Source organism: Anolis sagrei, chromosome 5 (genome assembly GCF_037176765.1).
Source record: "Anolis sagrei isolate rAnoSag1 chromosome 5, rAnoSag1.mat, whole genome shotgun sequence".
NCBI lineage: Eukaryota > Metazoa > Chordata > Lepidosauria > Squamata > Dactyloidae > Anolis > Anolis sagrei.
Window position 1 is genome coordinate 55,337,518 of NC_090025.1, and position 17,547 is coordinate 55,355,064.

The window sequence follows — 17,547 nt, forward strand, 5'->3', positions numbered from 1 at the left end:
ATAGTTGAATGAAGGAAAAACCGAAGCCAGACAATGTATTGTCGAAGACTTTAATGGTCAGAATCACTGGGTTGTTGTAGGTGTTTTGGGCTATATGGCCATGTTCTAGAAGCATTCTCTCCTGACATTTCACCTTCATCTATGGCAGGCATAATCAGAGGTCTGTTGGAAACTAGGAAAATTGGGTTTATATATCTGTGGAAAATCCAGGGTGGGAGAAAGAACGGTCGTCTGTTGGAGCTAAGTGTGAATGTCTCAATTGGCTATCTTGATCACCTCTCAACAAAAGATTCCCCCAGGCAGTAACAAGCTACACCTAAAACCTGTCAGGCCATCAAATGCTAATCCAGACAGGAATCAATCAGAGCCAGCCAACATCTCTAAACAAAGAATCCCAGGCAGGAAGCAGCCAGACTTTGAAGCTGCAAGGCTATCCAGAGCTAATCAAGGTGGCCAACTGCAACATTCATACTTGCCTCAAATAGACAAGAGTTCTTTCTCCCACCCGGGACATTTCACAGATATATAAACCCAATTTTCCTAGTTTGAAACAGACCTCACAACCTCTGAGGATGCCTGCCATAGATGCAAGTGAAACATCAGGAAAGAATGCTTCTAGAACATGGCCATATAGCCCAAAAAACCTACAACAACCCAGAAGCAAGACAGGAGTAACCATTAGTAGAGCAGATGATAAGAATCTTTTAAAATGATTCCAACATTGGGTATTATATCCATGATGGTTACTCGTGGTAATTATATGAGACCTTCATCTAACAGGAAGCCAAACGGGCATACCACAACTATAATTTGTATTGTATTATTAAATGGCGGGTTTCCTTGAAAAATACAGCTCTTCAAGTTGAGGTCATAGGATTCTAGGCTGTAGGTGTCATACTGCAATTGTTAAATTACATTCAAGGCTTTTAAGAAGCAACTCCAAATAAAATGAGACCTTTGGTATATTCCTCTGAGGAGGAGAGTTTTGTCAAATTAAGTTTCCACCCTATTTCTTCATAAAAACATTTCACAGCTTTTCCAGCCATTTAATTCAATTGAATTCAAAATATTCCATTGATTAGTCTTCAAAGTATTGTCCAAATGCACTTACCTTTGAAGAAGCAATCTTCATTGTGAACAATGGTAATCTTTTGCTTTTTCAGACAGGCTGTTCTGTGTACCTCACAGTGATTTTCATAGAATTCGCCATCAGATCCACAAACAGGCTTATAATGTGGTTTGCAGTGCTCCATGCAGGCACATTCTGCTTGTCCTGTTCCTCTGTTAACAATACAGTGCCTACCCAAACCACAATACTTATTTTCACAAGATCCAAGAGGCACGTCATGACTCACATATCCTGAAGAGAGAGAGAAAACAAAAAGACTATCAGATTGTATGCTGTTGTCTTAGGATAATGCTGTATACAGCACCTGAAAATAAATCACTTATTCTCTTCTACAAATGAATATATTTCAAGGTTAAAAGAATTACCATGTAAGGGTCATTCACAAATAAAGCAGAAAATTGAATACCTGGTCTGCAACAAATTTCCCTGGATACGATACACTAAATAAACTCACTCAACTGGCGGATATGAATTTCTTGCTGTGCTCCTGACAACTTTTTATGTTTTACCCAATAATCTAGGCTTCATCATTATATATATATATATATATATATATATATATATATAGCTTGTTTGATAAAAATGTTTTCACAGAAAAAATGTTCAAAACTTTTCGAAACTTCCGAGACTTCCAAATCCTTCCTTAATGGTTTGAAAGTGTTATTTCCTGTTTCATTGAGTGGTCTTTACTTTGAAAGTAGTTGTTTTACTCCAGAAGTGGGGGGGGGGGGGGGAGAGGGGGAAGCAAAGGGAGGAAATTCATCCACTTTGTTTTAAAATGCTTCCCAGGCTCCAGACAGAAACAAGGGAAGAGGAGAGGGAGGAAATTCATCCACTCTGGTTTAAAACGGCTTCCCAGGCTTGAGCCAAGGCCAGGGACCAGAAGCAAGGAAACACTGAATCATTTCTGACTCGCGTACAGCTTTGTAACATAAATGGTGGAAAAAGTTTCAGAAGGGCAAAGGGACTTCTGGTTTCCTTAAAAAAAACTTCTGAATTGCTTCAAAAAGCAAATCTTTCCAAATTTATTCCGAATTACCTAGATTCCGACCGAACCTAACCATATAAATTATGTCAGAATAATCAGAAATGGTTAACTGTAAATGAGGTGGGAGATTTTAGTGGATTGTGCACTAGATTTTCAGAGATTTTGGTGGAATTTGGGGAGAAAATTGCCAGTCTAGGGACTTTGGGAGGTGCTTTAAGGACCACAGATCAGAGACTTGCAGGTTGCATGTGGCTTACAGGCTGCACTATTCCCACTTTTGTTCTAAATAAGCAGAAAAAAACATCCTTTCTAATAGGTTCCAACAATTATTTATCAAGCTGGCCTATTTCAAGATTCAAGCAAATGGCACATTATACTGATTTGAGAACTGCATGGCAGTGATGTTACTAAAGGATGCAAACTGTACTAGGTGACACCATTAGAGTGGGCAGCACCAAAATAACTGATTATAACATTTGTATGCAGCAGAAATTTCTTTTTTTAATGAAAATGGCTCTATTGTTAGTTATAACCACAAAAACTTTCCTATGACTCTGCCCTCCCGACATTATTATGTATATAAGGGCCATACCCAGTAGTCCTGTCTCTCCCTGATATGCATTCTTTACATGCCCAAACAAAGGTAAATTCAACATTTATTTGCCAGCAAAACAAACCCTCACATAACAGGTAGCACTCCGCATAAAGGCAGTGTCCACATCAACAGTCGAACAGTGGGGGGCAAAGCTAGTGGAAGAAACCACACTTTCTTGCCTCTAACACATTCAGTTGGCACAGGAACCTATTCAAAACTCAGGAAATCCATTTGTTATACTCAGAACATTCAGAAACATGCTTTTACAAGAGAGAGGGAAAGAAAGATGGGAAACTTGGTGTGAGAGGAAATGAAATTGTATGTTTAAGGATATCCAATAAAATATGGGAATTATTTTCCTTCCAGGCATTCTTCTTACTCAAGTATCTTTTTTATTTTAATCCAGCGACTGGCAACCCTTTCGCACCTGCATCACTTGCAGTTATATGTACATCTTGTTTAAGTTCCCAGAACCCTTTTAACTAATTCTCTTGAAGGAGAAAGGCACCCATCATACAGCCAATTACGATCTTTGAGATTGGTGCTAGCCTATGTGGCATTTTATTCAAGGTTAATTATTAGCTTGAATTCACCAAGACAAAGTAGTCAACCCCAATTAACTCTCAAGTAAGCATGCCTGCCATAGGTTTACTGGAGCTCAGTTCAGTTCAGTGCTCATTCTCAGAAAGTCAGCGATAGGAGAAGCATTTTGGTCTGTATGAACATCAGTTACAGAATGTCCATTTATTGTGCAAATTTGTTGAATGTGGATTCATTTATATTCAAAGAGCTCTGAATACCATAGAATTGTGCCAAAGAGTCTTACAGTGCCAAGAGAAGTGTCCTCTCTAGGGGACCCCATCACATTGACAATAGGGACATCCATGTGGCAGTGGGGCCAACCTGGTGAGCAGCGTGGAAAACTGTCATCCCAAAAATGCCAGTCTGCTACTGAGCACAATTGAAAGTTCTGACTTTAGCCTATAAAGCTCTAAACAGTTCTGGTCCAGCTTACCTGTCTGAATGCATGTCCCTTTATGAGTCAGCTAGAACATTAAAATCCACCGGGAAGGTCCTGCTCTTAGTCTCGCTGCATTCGCAGGTGCAACTGGTGGGGCTAAGAGACAGGACCTTCTTGGTGGTGGCCCCTTGGCTGTGGAACTCCCTCCCCAGTAAGACTTGATTGGCCCCCTCCCTCCTCCTAGTGTTCAGAAAAACCTCAAAACCTGGCTATGCAAGCAGGCATTCCACAAGTGAAAGTACTACTGAAGCAGCTAAATGACAGCCGCAGGAGTAGTGCAATGGCTTATTAGTCTAATGTTTTATGTTCATGTTTGATGTTTTTTTTATAGTTTTAATGGTTTTAATTCATTGTTGTATGTTACTGATTTAGATATTTTGTGTATTCTTTTATAGTATGTTTGGCATTGAATTTTTGCCATTTATTGTGTTGTACACCGCTTTGAGACCCCCTAAGGGTGAGAAAAGCACTATAGAAATGCAATAAATAAATAAATAAATAAGGGTGAGAAAAGCAGTATAGAAATGCTACAAATAAATAAATGTGATGAGGTACTAAGTCTCCAGTGCAATTGTATGGTCTACTTCTACTAGGTGTTCCACCAGAAGGTCTGCCAGATGTTGCCCATAGAATCACAGAGAAGGACTAGAGAGAACACTTATCTAGGCATTTTCAAAATCCTACAAAGCGATTCTATGGTATGCCTCAGCTTGAAGCCAAAAACATTATGCCATTCAGATAAGAAGAATAGGGTTCCAAATTATGTGAAAATTGTATTACACAAAGTGCCTCCAGGTACATCCTCACATAAAATGTGAATCTACAGTCTATTATGGTGGGTCTGGATCCATATGCATAGCATATTCATGTGGATGAGCTTTTTGTACTATTCTGTCTTGTCCACGTGGCTCACTTATTTGAGCTGATAAATAGTTCAAATCTAGCCTCTGTGCTCCAGTAATTTTTTAAAGTGCTGCTTTCGCTGGATTTTTTAAAACAAAACAAACAGTATTGTAGAGCTAGGAGAATATATTTTTAAAGGCTTCTCTCTTAGTGTGTCTGCTTGGGTACGTGCATCCTCTGCTATCTACAGAACAGGTCAGCATAGATGAACGAACTCTCAAAATAACACCATGCAGAAGAGGGCAAAGAGAAAACTAATGGAATTATGCAGAGTCGGTTGCACAGAATGGCTTAAGGAGAGAAAATGATATACTGCACATGCAACAATTCTTCTGAGTGTTCTGCAACTATAAATTCTATTTGCAGACTTTTTTGAAAATAAATACAATGCAATCAATTGTTTCAAAAACCATGAAAAACATGAAAGCAACTTTTCAAGTCATAAGCGATAACCTGTGAAACACCTGTGCTACAATTTAAATGAATGAATGAATATATGAAGCTGTTTCATACACTAAATTAGATAATGATCCCGTATTTCAGGTAACAGGCAGGTCTTGGAAGGTTTCTCTAATCATTTTACACCAAGCACAGGCAAACTTTCTAACTTGGGGGCTGCATGGCAAGCCGGAGCTGAATGGACGGGCCCTTTCTTCCCCTCCCTCTTCTCTTTCGGAGGCAGAAAGTGAAGGAAAGATAGGAAACCTTTGGATCCCAAAAGGGTTGGTCTTGGTCAGGATGAGATAGTGGATTGGAGAGAAAAAAGTGTATCCATTACACCCTGTATTGTCTGCTCCTAATATAGAATCTCAGAGTTCGAAGAGACCCCCCAAGGGCCATCCAGTCCAACCCCTGCCATGCAGGAAGGCACAATCAGAGCACTCCCAATAGACAGCCTCTGTGGAAAAGCCTCCAGAGAAGGAGACTCCACCACAGTCTGAGTCAGCCTATGCCAGTCTGCAACACTCTGCAACAGCTCTTACTCTTAGGAATTTCTTCCTAATCATTTCAGTTGAATCTCTTTCCTTGCCATTTGAAATCATTGCTCCCTTGTGCCCTGTTCTTTGAACAGCAGAAACTCCATTTTCCCCCTGCTCGATGGGACACTTTTTTAAATCTTTACACATGACTCTCATGTTCCCTCTCTACTTTCACTTCTCCAGCTAAACATCCCCCAGAGGAAAAGAGGAAGGAAAAAGAGAAGTAAACAAGGAAGGAGAAAGAGACAGATGTAAGGAAGGGAAGGAGAAAGAGAGAGATGGAAGGAGGGAGCAAAGAGGGAAAGAAGGACACAAAATTTCTGGAGTAAAACAACTACTTTTCAACTAAATCTGGCTACCAGTATTTAAAAAAAACCTCCAAAATCAGCACAGTAAATAAAGAGCAGCACTCACAAAACAGGGGAATTCCAGACAGGAAACAATCAGGGCCAGCTAACACCTCCCAACAAAGGATTCCCCAGGGAGGAAGCAGGCAGGCTTTGAAGCTGTGAGGCCATTCAATGTTAATCAAGGTGAACAATTGCAACATTCACACTTGCCTCCACAAGACAAGAATTCTTTCTTCCACCCTGGTCATTCCAGAGATATATAGTCCTCACTTGCCTAGATTCCAGCAGACTTCACAACCTCTGACTGCCGAAGAGAGAGAGAGGTTCTTGCACCCACGTTCATACAAAGAAAGAGTGCAAAGATTGAGAGAAGATAAAGTTTCCTATTCTCCTATGCAACCCAATGGCAGCAAAATAGCCTACTGGCAGAGCTCCCACCTTGAAAACAAAAGCTTCCCAAGCCTCCCTGGTTCGAATCCCGGTCAGAGACAAAAACATCAAAAACAGGGGAGTGCATGGAGGGTTGCCAAGACACCTGCCATTAACGAAGCGATTCGGAATTTTTTGATATTTCCGATCTTTTTTCCAGAGAATTTCAGAAGTCATTTCAAAATAGAATTGCCTGCGCTCCCTACATCCAAAATGAGTTTTGAACCATTTTTTTTATCAAACAAGCCTAATGCTTAACATAGATGCAGGTGAAATGTCAGGAGAGAATGCTTCTAAAACATGGCCATATAGCTCGAAAAACCTACAACAACCCAGTGATTCCAGCCATGAAAGTATTTGACAATACAATTTGATTTCTTTCAAAATGTGGCCTAGACTAAGGTCCCTTCCTCACAACTGAAGAAAATCCTGCATTATCTGCTTTGAACTGGAATATATGGCAGTGTGGACTCAGATAACCTAGTCTAAAGCAGATTGTGGGATTCTCTGCCTTGATATTCTGGGTTATATGGTTGCATGGAAGGGCCCTAAATCTTCAAGAACCACAAAAGGTAACATGAAAGTGATAACTCATAGTCAATTTCCTCTCTGTGATGGCTCTAAAATCCCATGCCACTTAGAAGGTGAAAAACCTTTGTATCCTTATGTTTCACAAGTGGAAGGCAATATTAGGCAGGACAAGAATGCATTTTTTACTAACATACTATCACTTTAGGACTAGTAAATGAGGTGAGCATAGCAAACTGTCCACTTAAAAGTACAAATGTAATCAATCAATGCTGGGTGAGAAGCACCTTGCTCAAAACCACCAAATAGTAATGAAAACATTGTGGGATGCTAATTGTACATCCCACCACTCATCATATGGCTGTGGTCTCCAGTAATTTTATCTAGCAAATATATTGATCAGCTGCTACCAGCACTTTTTGTAGTGAAAAATCATATAAATTGTGTCCCTTGAAATCAGAGGACTACTTGGAGAAGATTGCTAATATTTATTAGAAAGATTTTATGGCAAGGATTTCTATTTTTTCCTTCTTAAAAACCTTTAGTTTTAAAACACTGCCAAAATGGGGGGGGGGGGGGGAGAGAGAGAGAGAGATTTTGCCTACCAACAGAAGTACAGCAAACAAGGGATAATTTTAGCATCCCTACATAAAGTGTACCAGATCCCAAGGGCAGACACTCCGAAGACTCTGCCACATGTCCTCACCAACTTTCCCCCTCAAAGTTTGGTCAGATCCTTACTGGAAGATACGACCTGTCCTATTCCTGGATCAAAGCTGCATAAGGCTTTATAGGTCATAACTATAAAATGTAATTGGAAATAAACTGGGAAAATTTGAAGTTGTAGTTATTATTTCATTAGCGTTTTTCCCACCAGCCTTATGATATAGCAACTGCTGTGTGAACTATGGTCTGTTTGCACATGATATTTTGTGTAGCCTTTCCTCTTTCCCAATCCCCTTTCCAAAGTTTGTTTTATACATGCAGTCTCTTGGCCTGGAGGTCAAATATAATTTTTATTTGCTGCTTTCTATTTTCCTAATTACTTGACCAGATGCCCTCTTATACAAGAGGGCAGGAAAGGAACAGAACAGGAACATCACGTCAATTTTAAGCAGATTTCCAAAGGATAAAGAAAATTAGGTTATAGGCCAGCAGGTGGGGATGACAATAGTGAAAAAGGTCATGGGCAAGAAATGTACAACTGACAAGCAAACATCAAATTATATTTACAAATCACATTTTTCAATGCACATTTTAAGGGAGAGGAGTAGGGATAGATATTACCTAAAATGCCTCAGTGGGATGGTATTTAATATACATAGCGGAATTGTTTGCCTGGGAGAGATTTAGCAGGCTAACAATTATGCCTATACAGACAGTAATGAAAAGTGGTATTATGCAAGTGTAAATCTTGCATGTCTTTTGCGCAGTACAACAATTTCATTTAAAAAAAGAAGGGAAAATTTCATACAAGTTGGAATGCTTTTCAGCATATAGTGCAATAATTCTGAACAAACTTTATGCCTATTACATATACACACCATGACAGTTTATACTAGAGAATCAGCTGTATTACAAATCATTGCCAGTTATGAAATGGCAAATGATCAAAATTATTGCAATATATGTTGAGAAAAACAACAATTCAATGAATAGTGAATTAATCAATTTCTATTTGGACTCCATTTTATTTTTGTAATTGAAGATTTTGAAGGAAGAACGCTATGTGCATGAAAAGAAAAGGCAAAGCTAAGAAAGAAAATGATAGGATCATAGCATTACCTTGTCACATTATATTCTTGTGAGATAGAGAGAGAGAAGGGGGAATGCCCTCCAAATACACTTCTATATACAGAGGGCAACTGTATGTAGTTAGACAGTGACACCTTAGCTTAAGAATTTAATTTTTCCCATGACCAAGCTCTTAACTCAAAATGTTCTTACCTCAAAGCAATCTTTTCCATTGAAATGCATTGAAATTCTGTTAATCTGTTCTGCTCCTCCCCCATTTTTGTTATGTGTTTTTAAATTATACACACACACACACACACACACACACACATATATACAGGGTTAGTCAAAATGCATAGGCCAATCTGCCATTCAATTGAATGGCTTATTGGCCTATGCATTTTGACTAACCCTGTATATTGTATACATGCACATTCGCATGGAATAATAAAAAGGAAATAGCAACTTTAAAATGGAAAAAGCACAAAGTTGTGGCAAGGAAGCACATCTGAGGCAACAAAATGTGTGTTGGCCAGTGTAACAGCAAAGCAAAACCTACACATTTACATGGAAGAATAAAAAAATAAAGATTAACTTTTGACAAGGACGCACAAAACACAAAGCAAAGAGGCAGACACGTCATTTTCTTCATACTGTATTTATTCCAGTCTCACCCCTCTCTTGTTCTCTCTCCCTCTCTCCATGAAGCCAAACACACCAAGAATAAAAACTACACAAAATTAACTAACACAAAGTTCCTCAAAGTGGACAAGAGCAAAGCGTACAGCAATCTCCCAAAACAGACAAGAGCAAAGCAGACAGCAATCTCCTAAAGTGGACAAGAGCATGAGGCATGGGGCACGGGCATGGCTTCCTTGAAGCTCTAAATCCTTGTACTCTTGCACTCCCTCTCATGCTAGCACTCTTTCTCACACTAGCACTCTCTCTTGTGCTGGTGCACTCTTGCACACTACCTCTGAACTCAAAACATTGCTTTTATGTCAACGTGAAACACAGGCTGAGCAATGGCTAACTCAAATACATTTAAATTTGGACGTTCTTAAGTAGAGGTCCCACTGTAGATATGTGCAGTAGAAGTCACAAGATTTAAAGAGATGTAATATCAAGACAGTCCAGAATTTCCAAATAGTGCCTTATTTCACTATGGATTCTTAACCTGAACATTTTTGTTTTGCAACAAATATAATCACACTGATCTAGTCTAGAATGTTCTCTCATAAACTATCAGCTTCACAATTTCAAATTGCCTGCTATTACTAGTCTGCAAAAACAATGTTTTCAAGTGAAATGTATTCTGAGGGACAAAAGACACCAAAATATGTAATTTCCAACAGAAAGAAGGTGCAACAATGCAGGACTGCAATTGCATAAGGAGCGTATTATAAATTGGGACCTCACAGCCACTATTTCTCCAAGATAAAAAAGACCATAGAATCTTAGACCCGGAAGGGACTACAAGGTCAATTTAGTTCAAGCATCCTCCTCAAATTGCATCCCTCCACCCATTTTGGTCTCCAACTCCCAGAAGCCCTAGCTATTTTGTTTAATGTTCAGGAATTCTGGGAGTTGGAGGCCCAGACAGCTGGGGGATCTTGTCCAACCCCCTTGTATGCAGGAATGCACAAATAAAGCATTCCTGAGAGATTGTCATCCATCATCCGTTTAAAGATTTCTAAAGGACTATCCATGACTATCTAAAGCAGTTCATTCCATTGTTGAATACAGTTTTAAGTGATGTATCTTTTCTAATAATTTGAACTATGACTCTGAGTTCAGTTTGTCAACTAATTACAGTTATAGCAAACTGTAATACTTTCTAGTGCACACTTTGCCAGCTTTTCTGCAAGAACAATACATGGGACCTAGTCACATGCCTTAATCAAATATATATTCTATCCACAGCATTTCCCCGATCTACCAAGCTTATAACTTTATCAATAATGAGAGAGAAAAATATAATAAGCGTTTGGTATTATTTGTTTTTGAGAAACTCATGCAGTCTCTAGTAATCGCAGCATTCTTTTCCCAGTGCTTACAGACTGTCAGTTTAATGATCCATTCTACAACCTTTCCTAGTCTATTTTTTAAAAAATGTTTTAGTGACCTATATTTACTCAAGGCCTCTTTTTTCCCTTTTTGAAGATGGAGACAACACTTCCCTACATCAATCAGCTGGGACTTCTCCCATCTTGCAAGAATTCTAAAAGAAATACTGACAGATTAAGTTCCTTTAGTGCCCTTAGATGTATTTCATGCAGCCCTAGAAACTTGACTTAATTTAGAGTCGTTAGGTATTTATCTATAGCATTTTCATCTATTCTGAGATAAACTCTCTTTACTGTATGATTTATTCTGTTTTAACTTTTAGAGCATTATTTTCCTTTTGAGAGGAAATTGTGACAAACAAGATTTTGAACAGTTTGACCTTTTTTGTCCCCAACAGCATTTTACCATCTTCTCCATGCAGTGGCTCCACCATTGCTCATCTTCTGCTTGCAAATACTAGTAACTACATGGCGTGTGAGACGCATTACTATCTCTCACACTCCCCAACAAGTGTTGATAGTGGTTTAACTCCTATACTGATCGTGCCAGCAGCTGTTCTAAAAAAGATGGCGGATGTCCTTACTTTCCTCCTGCATTGCTTTTACTAGATGTGTTGCACATTGTGAAAAGAAGTCTAATTGCTTCCACCTTGTAGATTCACATGTTCCAGAGTCCCTAAATAATAATAATACTTTTGTTGTAACAGGAAAAGACAGTGTTGTTAAGCACCTCACATTACACCCAATTACTTTGCATAATAAGAAAAGGCACATAATAATATACATCTTGAATTTGATAAGAACTTTCAGTGACTTCTATATTTCTGTAACACATACTATAATATAATTTGAAAGTAAGTATACAGACAATTGTTTCTCATGAGGCTTACTTGCTTGTATGAAATTATGCCAACAAAACAAGTTTATGCATTTTTTGCTTTATTCCAAGCAAAAAATGCATAAACTTGTTTTGTTGTGACGACCTCTGAGGATGCTTGCCACAGATGCAGGCAAAATGTCAGGAGGGAATGCTTCTAGAACATGGCCATACAGCCCGAAAAACCCAGAACAACCCAGTGATTCCGGCCATAAAAGCCTTCGACAATAAATCCCACATTGTTTGATGGAGCTTACTTCCTAGTAAGCATGCTAAAATAGCAAATTAATTTAAAATTTTGCCTGAGCTGAGTTCTCTTCAATTTAAAGCATTAACTTAGCAAAATGTGTAGTTCAGAAACACAGCACTAACTGAATTTCACTCCTTCCAGAAATCAGGGTATTTTTTAAGATATGTGAATGAGCTACTGTTATAGTCCATTAATGTCAGATTTTGTGACAAATGTTCTAAAATGTGAGCACCTTTGTTACAGCAGATAGCCATGCATACCACAAAGGCCAAGAAGAAGAAATAGAAAAGTCTAAATTCATTGCTATTGCCAAATAAATAATCATGCAGACATGCATTCAAGGCAATTACATGCTCTCATGTGTCCAGGCTTTCAGTACAACATACAGGAATAAAAACAGTAAAAGTACAACCCCCCCCCCCAAAGACCCTAGACCCACTATCTAACATTCATATGCATGGGTACAAGTTGGACTAAATGACCATTGGTGTACAATCTATGGCCACAATTCTGTTGTGAGCCAATATAACCCTAAACACCTCACTGACTTAGTCCATCAAAATGCAAGAGAACTGCTACATTAAGATTAGTGTTAGAAGGGAGCTAGAGCTATGTTGACATATCTTTCCAGGACTGCCAATGATTAGGAAAACACATGTGTAAAGATCATCTCTGGGACTACCAATGTGAACCAGTAAAAAGTCTAGCTGCTTGCATAACTGACTGCTAAATAGACAGCTGCCCGTCACATTTCACCCAATATACACCCGGTAAGGGACACTCAGGGAAGGGAATCGATAAAGACTGTATGTGGTAATGAATGCAAATAAGAATGTCATATGGTTCCAAATTCTCCCTTATGTCATTCAAGTTTATTTATTTATTTACAGTATTTATACCTCACCCTTCTCACCAAGAAGGGGACTCAGAGCAACCTTACAGAACACACATACAACACACATTCAATACTGATTGTACATTTAACAAGGACAGACAACACAAACACAAACAGATGTCAAGGCATTTTTCCCCATCTTATTTCCAGCATCTTAAAGATCAAAACAGAAAAGGACTGGTAATCCTTCCCAAATCAATATATTAAGAAAGGAGCATATCATTTGATTTGCACTTTTAATTCTAATCACACCAAATCTTTGATCATTTCAAGTAGTGAATAATAGTGGGAAAACAGTAGAAATCCCAACAACTATTCCTCTTCAGGCCTTGGGCATGAACCTCTGTTGAAGGCCAGAGCCATATATGCTTTAATTATATATAAAAAACCTTTTTGCTGCCTCGTGTACTGTGGATAAACCTTCTAATGTGGAAGTAAGCTATAATTTAAGTCCAATTGGATCACATATACAGAATGTGAAGGGAAAGCCATTTTCTCTTCCACTAGCAAAATGTCTTGCGCTAGCAATTTTTCTAAGCTGAGTCAATATGAACTCACGTTTTGTGCTAATATGTGGATTTGACTATAGCTAGCCTTTGGATTATGCATGTATTTGAGAAAGTTTAACAGAAATATATATGTACTTAAGCAAATATCCCCATCTCTGGATTGTGGATTTTCATGTGCAATTGGGTGTTTTATTTACAAGCAGGTGCAAAAACAGGATGGAATGAGCTGCACAGAAACTGAAATTAACTGGAAATAGACTGGGTTGCTGTGAGTTTAGACTGTTTCAGATAGGGCTGGGCAACCACGGAAAAATTTGTTTCTAAACTCGATTCGTTTTTAGGGGGTTTTTGCGTTTCGATTTTTAAAAGAATTCTGAAATTTTCCTTAAAAAAAGTTCGAAATTTACAAAATTTCGGAAATTACGAAACAATTATGTATCGATTACGAATCAATTCGTTAATGGCAGACGCGATCGCGCAATACGCTAAAAAAACCTCCAAATGGGACAGGGGGAACTTCTGAAGCTTCCCTCTCCCTCTGTTGTTGACTGTTGGTGTGATAATTATATATTTTTTTCACTGATAAAACAAACAACAACTATAAAACTTGCACCAGACATGCGGAAATAATAACGAAATGATTTCGAAACGATTTCGAAACAATAACGAAACAATTATGAAACAAATTGAAAAATTTGTTTCATTTTTTAGTTGCTCCTGAATGGTTCAATATCGCTTCGTTATAAAAAAATAACGAATTAATAACGAATTACGAAATTAACGAACGAAACCGCCCAGCCCTAGTTTCAGAGATAGCAACTATGACCTGGGTGAAACTAAATTTTCCCCTTTTGTCACTGTAACTATATGTATCTGCAACTATATGTACTATCTGCCATATGCAGTGACAGTGTTGGAACACAGTAATCTACTGTTCCCTAAGTATGGAACTTATCTAGCAAGACACAGATCAAAAGGCACTGGGATCTTGCTTCTTTGAAATATCACTTTGAGATCCCTTGGACTTGGGTGCAGAATTGCGAACTATGAAACACAAAATTTAGTAAAGACTCCAATCTACATTTAGCACAATTTCAAATGACATTAGCAAGCTAGGAAATTATTAACAACCCCTTTACAACTATAAACAATACATCCACACATCTATATAAATAAAAATGTAATGTTAATTTGTGGCATTAACATAACTCAAAAACCATTAGACAAATTGCCGCCAAATTTGGCCACAAGATACCTACTAACACAAGGAGAGACTATCACTCATAAAAATTGATTTTGTCATTTGGGAGTTGTAGTTGCTGGGATTTGAAGTTCCCTTACAATCAAAGAGCAGTCTAAAATCCACCAATTATTGAATTGGACCAAACGTGGCACACAGGACTTCCATAAACAACAGAAAACACTAGAAGGGTTTGATGGGCATTGACCTTGAGTTTTGGAGTTGTAGTTCACCTACATCCAGAGAGCACTGTGGACTCAAACAATGATGGACCAAACTTGGCACAAATATTCCATATGCCCCAATATGAACATAGATGGAGTTTGGGGAAAATAGACCTTGACAATTGGCAGTTGTAGTTACTGGGATTTATAGGTAGAGAAGGAAGAATGGGGGAAAAGAGGAAGGGAAAGAAAAGGGGGGAGGAAGGGAAGAGGAAGAGAAAGAAAGAAGGAGAGAAAGAAAGAAAAAAAAGGAAGGAAAGAAGGAGAGAAAGAAAAGAGGAAAGGAAGAGGAGGGGAAGGTTGGCCACAGCAATGTGTGACGGGTACAGCTAGTTGTAAATAAGAGTCTGGGAAGATTCTAAAGCAAGTACTTTTGAATAAATTGTATGACCTGTACTCCTTACTAATACTAAATGAGGAAACTGAATGTCAACCCTGCAGCATTTGAGGACACTGTTCTTTAAAATGATTTCCCCCCTAAATCTTTGGTATCTGAAGAGCAGCTTGGATTAACTTGATAGCCAAATACGTAAACATTTGGGGATTACTGAAAAGAAAAGCTTCTTATACAGGAACAATTTTGCAGGGTGCACAAAAGATAGGCCTGTAATACAAGTATCATGCTGTTTTCCATAAGTCTGAAAATTGTGAAGTAATTGAGCTGTCTAAGAAGGCTTTGATATTTAACAAAACAAAGCTATAGGACATGGTCATATAATTGACTTTTTCATGTTTTTAAATTTGAAAGATACCAGCCCATTTATGTTGAGAAACCCATTTTTTCCAAACAGTAGTTTGGATTACCTCATGTTAAATGCTTCGCTTAAATCAAAAGGTAGTCTAAAATTAATTTTAGATCTATAGCAGGCTCATCAAAGCATATAAGCATTAGCAGAATAAAGTAGCACTTGATTTAGCATCTCTATATATTTTAAGATATGAGCAATCAAAAGCAGTAATTTTGGCTTGATCTCCAAGTTTCATCTTCAGGATCCAAGGCTTTAAGATATACTAGTGAACACCTTTCAGACTAAACCAGCTGGATAATATAGGATGAATAAAGGATTAGCTGGCATACCTGCAACCATTTTGCAAAGTCAATAGGGTTTGCTTTTTGCCTGTCATGGAGAGGATTGCAATGGTAATGATGAAGTAGCTTCTATGTGCTATCAGGAGTTTACGTTCAGGATCAATCTAAAACATTTTTACATCTGGATTTGAAAAAGAAATCAAAATGTTCTATCGCTCTGGATAGGAGAATATTTTAATTACACACATAGATGTTTGCTTCAAACTGACTGAAGCTATTGCATGATGAGGCATTATATCAGAATGTAATCTATATGTTAGGTTAATATATATTGTGATAAAAACTTCTATATCTAATAGAATATTAGGTATTATATCACATGGTTAAAAATATAAGCACCCAAATGCCACTAGTATTAAGTACCAATTCTTGGAAAGGAAAGAATATATACAAACAATAGTTTATTTGTGCTATGAAGTATGCACTGTTGACTCATTTTATTTTGTTCTCATTGGCAGGAGGTATAAGAAGAATATTATGTTACAGTCCAGATAGGAAAATTGGTGGAGTTTATTTATCATATCAGAAGCAAACCAAGGGTACAGTTGTAATGTATTTAAAAAACACAAAGTTTTGGGGACATGAGAGAAGCCTCCCCGCAAGATTGCAACATATCCGGGCATCCCCTGGGCAACGTCTTTGTAGGCGACCGATTCTCTCACACCCAAAGCAACCAGTAGTGACTTGCAGCACGCAATTGGCGGAGTAGACAGTGATATATAATAACATAACAATGTTATGAGACAGTAAATAAACTACACAGTTATAGCAATGATCCCACTTTAACTGTCATCGTCACATTCTATAGATTGTTGGAATTTCATATTGGTGAGGTACTTAGAATTTTCTGCTGGACACTTCTAGTCTACTTCCTAGCAGAGATCTTTAGTAGAGAATTCTAAGGCTGAATCTATACATACTAAAATACTCTGGAGCAAACTGCCTCAGATGCAGCACAGGGAGTCCACACCTACTATGGAAGAAGCACCTGAAGCCCTTTTAGAATCCAGACAGTTAGCCAGGCTGACAGCGCATTGGCACCAGTGCCCTGTCCTCCAGGCACAGTCTTGCTGATGAAATTGCTTCTGATGAGGTGAAAACAGGGCAATCAGCCATGTGATCTGTAGAAGCAAAGCTCAGCCAGAGAGTTCCTTAGAGCTGTTTATGGCCAGAAAAACAGCAATGAGTGTTATTTTTACAATTTTCAAGTTTTATAATTTTATTAATGAGATTTTTATGTGCTGTTGATTATACTTATGTCATTATATTTATACTTATGCATTGTTGTCTGCCTGTGGGACTTGGAGTGCTTCTGTGAGCCTCCCTGAGTCCCCTTGGGGAGATGGGGATGGGGTACAAATAAAGATGATGATGATGATGATGTGTGGATGCTGGGTTGCTTCAGATTCAGTACAATCCAGCTACTCACACGTCAAAAATACTGGTATCACTTGGATCTCCTTGTGCTGGATTAATAGCTGAAAAACTATTGCTGCAAAACCAGCGTACTTTTGTGGACTGCTTGCAGTGGTAACAAAGTAGTTCATTTTATTTGGTGCATGTAGACACAGGATAATTACATCACTAACCTATACATCATAACATTCTGAAGACTGGAACCATATTAGATAAAATACTATAACACTTAGTGTCCTCAGTTATGATAGATCATCACCACTAGTAACCCAACTACTATGTTTCAAGTCAAATCGATCTTTAAAACTATTTATTTATTTATT

The 17,547-nt window shown here is 38.2% G+C and overlaps 1 protein-coding gene across 4 annotated transcripts in view; it reads right to left on the reverse strand.

The window, feature by feature from the left end:
- The window catches only part of FSTL5 (follistatin like 5), a 445,346-nt gene that overhangs the window by 268,305 nt on the left and 159,494 nt on the right, over positions 1 to 17,547 (reverse strand). For all 4 annotated transcript variants that reach the window (XM_060778765.2, XM_060778762.2, XM_067468703.1 and 1 more), the window contains one exon: positions 1,112 to 1,360. In XM_060778765.2, coding sequence (XP_060634748.2) covers positions 1,112 to 1,360 — 249 coding nt within the window. The remainder of the gene's footprint in view (positions 1 to 1,111; positions 1,361 to 17,547) is intronic.